We start from the raw sequence: 9,017 nt of genomic DNA, 5'->3' as shown, positions 1-9,017 counted from the left end.
CTGCATAATCAGATCCTAGATTTTCGTACAGTACCATCATACCTCAGTGTTTGGGCTGCAAACACAGAGTTTGATCCTGCATTCCTTGTACACTCAAAAGTTCTCAGATTAATGGAAGTTTTGGGTGCAAAAGGAATTTAGCATCAGATACATTCTTTGTGCCGGTAGACAGTCTGTTTGCCTTTCCCTTACTAGCATGCACCTTACAAAGAACCTGATCCAACTCCTATTAGAAAATCAACAGGAAAAAATCCCATTGATTTACTCATAATACATCTAAGGGCTGATGTATTCAAGTTAGCCAGAACTTTCAGACGATTATTAAACTTGAAAACTTTAAATCTCTTTTCACTATTCATTGTCTGCCTGAAAAGAAGAATCTGTCATTCCTCACAAAAAATCATTCCGCACACCCTCACTTGCAATCCTAAATCATATTGTGTCCTAGTCTATATTATGCCCAGTTCCAGTATAGGAAAAAATGGGCAAGAACTTTTGAAAGTCACAGTTCAAAAAAACTTATTCTCTTTGTCTCCCCAGCAGCACTCTGCTGACCTCAGCCCCAGGTTGATCTCTAATGCCGTCTTTCTTTCCCAGTCTACAATGAAGTTTTGCTCTCAATAAAGCCAGTAAAAATACAGCATAACTCTGCTTGACTTCACCAGAGCTAACCCAGTGTAGCAAAATTTGGCTCCTAATTCTGAATCAAGCAAATGCAAAAATACTGCCCTTGATTCTGCTCTCAGACTGGTTTTACCCTTGGATAACTTCGTTGGCTGGGATGGCATCACCCCTGATTTACACCAGAGTAACGGAGAGGAGAATCAGACAGACCCAGTTTCCCCTTTCTCTACTCCCTCACCGCTCTGACGGCCTCAGATACAATATCCTGCAGGACAGAGAGAAGTACCTCTCTGGCCAGGCAGTGCTGACCCCAATGTAAACCCAACATGTGAAGGGCAAAGAACTCGCACGTGGCACCTTCCCCTGAGTTCACTTTCCTGACCCCTAGGCTAAGGGAAACCCCAGAATATATTACAATTTACATTTCACCAAAAGTGCGCTGGTTTATTGCGTGTTCCGATCTGCTCAAGTTGCTAAGCTCTTTCCCTCTGGCAGGGAAACTACTTCCTAGGCAGAACTGCTCCGGTGTTTGCGGCTCCTTTCATCGCTATTCTGCGTTGCCGACGTTTGAGCCGGGGAAGGCCGGAGACCGAGGGCCACCTGAGTTCAGGGTCCGGAGTGATGGACGCTTGACGCAGGGAGGTGGGAGAAATCCCTCCAGATCCCCTGCTACGCCAGGGCAGCCAGGCAGGTCCCTGCCGCGAGAGAGGGGAGTTCTCTGCGGGCGGGGTGCCCAGGGGGCCGGGGCTCTGCGCCTTCTCCTGGCCTGGGGCCGGGGCTCCCTTCCTGCGCTGAGGAGTTTCTCCGCCTGCTTCCATGGTGCATCTTGGCAGCAGAGGGCACCCGCTAAGATATAAAGCAGCCAGCGCCTAGGACTCTCCGAGACAGCTCCAGCCACCGCTTCCAGCCGCCGCCGGGCAGCCCTGCGAGCTCCGGGCTGAGTCTCCTGCTATCTCAGCCGGGTGCTAGGTAAAAGCGCGCAGGGCGCAGCCGGGCAGCCCCTTCTTCCCTTGGGCACAGAGGAGAAGTGCGCAGAGGTTTTGGACACCCACCTCCCCGTTCCCGGGGGTTGGGAGCAGAAGGAAGGGCTCAGCTATCTCGGCCCTGCAGGCGATAGCGGAGAGGAGCGCAAGGTGCAGAGGTCCAGTCCCCCGACCAGGAGCTGGAGGAGACGCGTGGCCGGGAGAACCTTTCGGGGGCGTAGGGCAGAAAAGGGCCTGGCGAAGCGCGCCGTCTGCTAAGGGAGAAGGGCGCAGCGGTGTCAGATGCCCAGCGCTGGGCAGAAGGGCGCAGGCTGCAGCAGTACCAGGCTGCCTTGTAGGCTAGAGGGGGCAGGATGGCGGGCTGCAGTCTTCCTTGGCGCAGCGACGAAGGGCGCAGCTGTAGCAGACCCCCGCGCAAGGGAGGAGGGCGCAGGGCGCTAAGGGAAGAAGGCGAAAGCTGTAGCAGACCCCCGCGCAAGGGAGGAGGGCGCAGGGCGCTAAGGGAAGAAAGCGCAGCTGTAGCAGACCCCCGCGCAAGGGAGGAAGGCGCAGGGCGCTAAGGGAAGAAGGCGAAAGCTGTAGCAGACCCCCGCGCAAGGGGGGAAAGCGCAGGGCGCTAAGGGAAGAAGGCGAAAGCTGTAGCAGACCCCCGCGCAAGGGAGGAAGGCGCAGGGCGCTAAGGGAAGAAGGCGAAAGCTGTAGCAGACCCCCGCGCAAGGGAGGAGGGCGCAGGGCGCTAAGGGAAGAAAGCGCAGCTGTAGCAGACCCCCGCGCAAGGGAGGAAGGCGCAGGGCGCTAAGGGAAGAAGGCGAAAGCTGTAGCAGACCCCCGCGCAAGGGGGGAAGGCGCAGGGCGCTAAGGGAAGAAGGCGAAAGCTGTAGCAGACCCCCGCGCAAGGGAGGAAGGCGCAGGGCGCTAAGGGAAGAAGGCGAAAGCTGTAGCAGACCCTCGCGCAAGAGAGGAGGGCGCAGGGGGGAGCAGGCAGCGCCACGGTCATGAGGCTGGTCCTGGCGGAGCGGAGCTTCGACCGCACTAACCACAGCTGGGCTGGGGGTTCCGGCAACCTGAGCTGGAAGGAGGGGCCGCTGCGGGCCTGGGCGGCTGGGGGCCTGGGGCGCACGGGGCACAGCGCGGTGGCCGTGTCTCTGGGCATCATCCTGGTGTGGGGCTGCCTGAACCACCTGCTGGTCCTGCTGATCTTCCTGAAGTTCGAGTCCTTCCGGACCCCCATTCCCCTGATCCTGCTGAACATCAGCCTCAGCGAGCTGCTGGTCTGCATCTTCGGGACCCCCTTCCGCCTGGCCGCCAGCGTGCGGGGCCGCCGGCTCCTCGCCTGTGCCGCCTGCAAGTGGTACGGCTTCGCCAACGCCCTCTTCGGTAGGTGCGGCTGCCCAGCTCCCGCTGGCACCTAGGGGAGGAAACAGCCCCGCCGCAGCCCCCAGGGGCAAGGGGCGCCGCACTGCAGTTCCCGGGGCCGAGTCGCGCTTCCTCTTCTAGGGCGCTGGCCGCGTAGTGCTGACGGGGACAGAGGCCCCGGGTTCCTTGGGGTAAGGATCCCCACCGTGCATGCAGCCACCTCCCGAGTGGAAGCAGAAAGATACAGACTGGCAGGGAAAGCGGTGCGTGCTTCCACCCACGGGAAAACCTGCCCCCAAAGACCTGTTAGGACAAGACAGTTAGGCCCTCCTGCTGGTTTATTCTGTCTTCTAGGCCAAGATTTTCAAACAGGAGTCTCTACATTTGGGCTCCTAAATCCATAACTAGGCACCTATATAAAAGCTGGGGCTGATCGTTCAGAGATGCCCAGCATGCACAACTCCTGTGAATTTCAGGACAGTCTGTAGTGCTCAGCACCTCTGGAAATCAAGCCTCTTTCACATAGGGGTATAGGGGACTAACTGTAGGCACCAAAGGCTCTAGTCTCTGGTGGAGTGTCTGATTAATAATAGAGAACAAACTGCCTTGGTTGCCTGTGGTTTGGGGATGGAGAAGGTGAAGTCAAAGGCAGGTGTTGCTGCCTGTGCCCTGTGTGTTGGTTTCCAAAGGAGAGTCTGGTTGCTATGGATTTTAGTAAGCCATCATTGTCTAAACGGTCCCTTTTAAATCCTTGCATGTTGGACCATGGTTCTGTGCACTTCTCCACAAAGGGAGCATTGTGTTCAGTGGGAGAGGTGTGAAACCCTACCTCCATCATCCTAACCCTCTCCCTGTTTCTTCTCATGTGTCATTTGTCCAGTAGAAACAACGAGGAGTCTGGTGGCACCTTAAAGACTAACAGATTTATTTGGGCATAATCTTTTGTGGGTAAAAAACCCACTTCTTCAGGTTTTTTACCTATGAAAGCTTATGTCCAAATAAATCTGTTAGTCTTTAAGGTGCCACCGGACTCCTCGTTGTTTGTGTGGATGCAGACTAACACGGCTATCCTTCTGATATTTGCCCAGTAGAGTTCCTTATGGGATGAAACTGCATATGCCTGGTCTTGCTCAAAGATGAGTTGTTTCTGGGAACTCTGAAGACCTGCATCTTTTGAACTTAAAACAAGCAGGAAGAATGCTCTTTGCTTTAACAAAAAATTCTACCATGTATCCCCCCCTTATCCTGGCAACGCTTTGCTAGACACATCATCTATAGACGTTCTAGTTTTAGGTGACCATGGAGTTTTAGGGCCGCCTTGACTAAATGTGTACAACCAGAGCCTATTCAGCCTGTCAGTTGATGTCAGTATGGATTATGGGCACAACTGAAGGGCTAAGCAGGCACCAGATTCTCCTGTCTGTAATTTACTGTTATCACTGGCTCACAGGCCAATCACACTTATTATTATTGATATTTATTTGTATTGCGTAAGTGCTTACAGGGGAGACCAGCACATAGCTCTCACTCTCCTGTGCACCCCAGCCCCTCTTCCTCCAGGCAATCACGCATTTACCCTTTTCGCTTCACCCAGACTCAAACACCTTTGACCTAATTCCCTGGTACTTCACATTCACTCCAGCTGCTGGAAGAGTGCTTCTCTGACACCTACCAAATATCAAAATCCTCTGTGAAACTGAATTGCGTTTCTCCACTGAGCTCTATTACTGAGGTCTGCATTTAAAGTGGCAGCATTTGCTAACAGCTACACCTAGTGGTAACAAAACTAGCAGGGTTTCCCCCTTTACTTAGGGTTTGTTTACATGGGGAGATAGACCAGAATGGCTGTTTTGTGGTCGCTCCCCAGGGGGATACTATATTATGGAATAAATCACTTTATTTCAGAAAAATTAGCATGCTTCCAAAGCAAAGCAATTATTCTGGAATAAAATGACTATTGTGGAATAGAGTATCCACATGGGGAGCTATCTGCAATAGCTATTTGGGTCAATTTTCTCATATAGATAAAATATAATAACTGTGACCACTAATGTAGCTATGAATTATGCAGATTTGGGATTTTATAGCTAAAACAAACACATGAGAACAATGCAGAGAACAAGCCTAGTGAGCACGGATGATGGTCTACAGCAGGGGTTCTCAAACTTCATTGCACCATGACCCCCTTCTGACAACAAAAATTACTACGGGACCCCAGGAGGGGGGACTGAAGCTTGGGCCTGTCCATGCCCCACCACCCTGGGTGTGGGCAGGGCAAAGCCAAAGCCCCACTGACCCAGGCTGGGGGGCCAAAGCCCAAGGGCTTCAGCTCCAGGCAGGGGGCCTGAAGCCTTAGCTCTGCCGCCCAGGGCTGAAGCCCTTGGGCTTGGGCTTTGGCTTTGACTCGGGCTCTGGACCCCAGCAAGTCTAAGCTAGTGACCCACTTTGGGGTCCCAACCCGCAGTTTGAGAACCGCTGGTCTATAGTCAGTGGGAGTTTCACACTGACCTCTGTGGAGGCAGGATCAGCCCCTTGGTCTGTCAACAGAAATAAACAAGTGATCAGAAGAAAGTGGTGCTGCCAGGAGCAGCTTGGGACCGATATTGTTATATCCAGATGTATTTTAATGCTGCCATCCTGATGGTTTTTTTTTTTTTTTTGCAGTTACAGCAGGATATTTGTTTGAAATTAAAAATCTCACATTTATTGCAGGACCATTTCAAATGCCTGATCCTGCGGCTGTTCCCTTCAGTAAGAAGGGAGTACTCACGAGAGGAAGGGCATTAGGATCGGGCCCAATGGGTTCAACTGGCTGCATGTTCAGAGACTTTGCACTTTCCATCCATCCCTACCCTGCGTGCTTGTTTCTGTCCCAGTGGGAGAATTCGGCAAAGCCAAATGTGCCTATATTTAGCAGCAGCTCTGACGGACTCATGGGGTGAATCCTGCAGGGCCAGAGTCAGCAAGAGTTGACATGTGCTTGCAGTGGGAGTCATGACTGAGTAAGGACTGCAGGACTTGGCTCCATGGGAATAACCCCCTTCATCTTTCTGACTCACTAACACCATGCCCATCTCTTTCCTTGCAGGAATTGTCTCTCTGATTTCCCTTTCCATCCTCTCGTACGAACGCTATGTCACAGTGCTCAGGAGGTGCATGAAAGTGAACGTGTCCAGCTACCAGAAATCCTGTCTCTTTATTGCAGGCTCTTGGTTCTACTCCTTGTTTTGGACTTTGCCTCCTTTGTTTGGTTGGAGCAGCTACGGTCCCGAAGGCCCAGGCACCACCTGCTCAGTAGCATGGCACTCCAGGTCTCCTAACAATATCTCTTACATCATATGCCTCTTTATCTTCTGCCTTATATTGCCTCTTCTGACAATGATCTATTGTTACGGGAAAATAATGAGAGCAATCAAAACGGTAAGTGTCTTTTCTAGCTTCTCTAACATAGGGTGGTTGTAACTGCATTCTTCTTTTCTCTTTACTGAATGGGGATATTCTTGGAGTTCTTCCTATTGCAGGACACTTGATATTCATGTCTGCCTATCAGGAATGAAACCTGCCATAAAGCAATATGTGGGGAGCTATGATCCTGCTCCCACTGAAGTCAGTGGGTGTTTTGACACTGACTGATTCCAAATGCTGAACTTATTGTGGTAGTTGTGGGAGGCTCCATCAAGGAATGGCATGCCCCTTTATGTAAATAAATGTAATAGAAAGGTGATCATAGAATCATAGAATCATAGAATATCAGGGTTGGAAGGGACCCCAGAAGGTCATCTAGTCCAACCCCCTGCTCGAAGCAGGACCAATTCCCAGTTAAATCATCCCAGCCAGGGCTTTGTCAAGCCTGACCTTAAAAACCTCTAAGGAAGGAGATTCTACCACCTCCCTAGGTAACACATTCCAGTGTTTCACCACCCTCTTAGTGAAAAAGTTTTTCCTAATATCCAATCTAAACCTCCCCCACTGCAACTTGAGACCATTACTCCTCGTTCTGTCATCTGCTACCACTGAGAACAGTCTAGAGCCATCCTCTTTGGAACCCCCTTTCAGGTAGTTGAAAGCAGCTATCAAATCCCCCCTCATTCTTCTCTTCTGCAGGCTAAACAATCCCAGCTCCCTCAGCCTCTCCTCATAACTCATGTGTTCCAGTCCCCTAATCATTTTTGTTGCCCTTCGCTGGACTCTCTCCAATTTATCCACATCCTTCTTGAAGTGTGGGGCCCAAAACTGGACACAGTACTCCAGATGAGGCCTCACCAATGTCGAATAGAGGGGAACGATCACGTCCCTCGATCTGCTCGCTATGCCCCTACTTATACATCCCAAAATGCCATTGGTCTTCTTGGCAACAAGGGCACACTGCTGACTCATATCCAGCTTCTCGTCCACTGTCACCCCTAGGTCCTTTTCCGCAGATCCCTGCGCCAAAGAGCTCATGGTCTGAGTCAGTTTCAATCTACTTTAGTTGTGGTTTGCAGCTATTGGTCTAGATTCTCTATCTGCTCCTAGACTCAACACAGCTGTAAATCCAGCTTAACTGGCTGGGGATATCTCTGGAGCAGAGGTTGGAGAGCTAGCAATAAAGACTGTATAAAATGAAATAAATATCTACCAGATTATGGAAAGTGAGGATAATGACTATTATTATATAGTCCACACATTTCTTGCTGCAGTATCCAGGTGCTCCTGTGTTCTCTGGGCGGCTCTGGTACTTTGCTGTTCACAGGACCTAGTGCACTGCATTGCTGCACATCAAGCAGTGTCACTACGTGTGCAACAATCTACTATGACATGCTTTGGGCAATTCAAGGTTCTGGTCATAAGTAGCTGTAATTGGGTGAGCAGATGTGCAGTGTGGAAAGTAGGGATTTTATTTTCACAAAGCTTTGAATGACTGTGTTCACTAGTGCAAGCTATATGTACTAGGGGCTTTCCAAAGTTAGTGGAGAGACACGGTCCCTGCCTTGAAGAGTACACAGCAAAAAGTGATCAGGAGAAAGTGGTGCCTCCAGGAGCAGCTTGGGACCGATATTGTTAATCCAGCTGTATTTTACTGCATTTGACTCTTTTGTTTCCCCCATCTTTAAAATGGGAATTCAATGTTGCCAACTCTCATGATAAATCTGCAATCTTGCAATATTTGGTGGCTTGCTTAAAGCCTCAGCTCATGGAGTCATGTTATTACATGAGAATCTCAGCTTTCATTTTTTTAAAAGTAGGTTTCTACCGCTCATGGTTTCAGAGAATATCTTGAAAACTTGAACCATAATGGCTCAAAAACCAGAAGACAAATAAAAAGAATCCCAAATGTTATATTTTTAACAATCTCATGATTTTTGGGAAGCCTGATTTATGATTTTTGAAGGCTTGGGATTGGCAATACTGATCCTTGGTAAAGTTCTTTGAGATCTACAGATGAGAGCACTGTGTAAAAGCCAAGTGCTGTTACGTGTGTGCATAGTTAATATTTTGTTAGCGCTGTATATGCACACAAGCACATATGTCAATAAGGGACTTTAATGTCTTTTTGTCTCTAAGAACTTACACAATACTTGGTCCTGCCACAGCATAGGGGGCTGGACGTGATGGCCTCTTGAGGTCTTTTCCAGCCCTATATTTCTATGATGTAATGGCTCCAAAAGAGCATACTCAGTTATCTGCATCTTTAAAAAGTCAATGAACTAAATTCTGCACTGATTTGAATAGAGTTGCATAGGGTGTAAGACAACACAGACCTGGGCCCCTAATCCTGGTGTATATTACATCATCTGTAATTAACAAGTCTGTCTAACATGGCAACTCCCAAACACTTTGACACAGCAATTTATTTAAACTTCCTTTAAGGAAGGAAATATACACACACAAATCTATGTTTAAGGCTATAACATAGGCCAACAAATGCCAGATGATATAGAGTTCAGGATGATAAACTATGTTTATCTCCTATGAAGCCTGATTTAAAACTCACTGAAGTCCATGGGACAAGTTTCTTTTGGATCAGGCCCTAGTGTTGCTAGGTATTGTACTATGCATAACATCGTCGGTGCA

At 49.7% G+C, this 9,017-nt stretch overlaps 1 protein-coding gene across 1 annotated transcript in view; it reads left to right on the top strand.

Moving 5' to 3' along the window:
• Window positions 1-2,602: 2,602 nt before the first annotated feature.
• The window catches only part of CD40LG (CD40 ligand), a gene marked incomplete at its 5' end in the record, with an annotated part of 51,663 nt that continues 45,248 nt past the window's right edge, over window positions 2,603-9,017 (top strand). The window contains 2 exons of the mRNA XM_084639229.1: window positions 2,603-2,984; window positions 6,052-6,383. Of these exons, the coding sequence (XP_084495355.1) occupies window positions 2,603-2,984; window positions 6,052-6,383 (714 nt within the window). The remainder of the gene's footprint in view (window positions 2,985-6,051; window positions 6,384-9,017) is intronic.

The sequence above is a fragment of the Lepidochelys olivacea genome (assembly GCF_965140295.1).
Source record: "Lepidochelys olivacea isolate rLepOli2 genome assembly, chromosome: 9".
Taxonomy (NCBI): Eukaryota; Metazoa; Chordata; order Testudines; family Cheloniidae; genus Lepidochelys; species Lepidochelys olivacea.
Note: the sequence above shows the minus strand (reverse complement) of the source record. Positions and strands in the feature narration are given on the sequence as shown.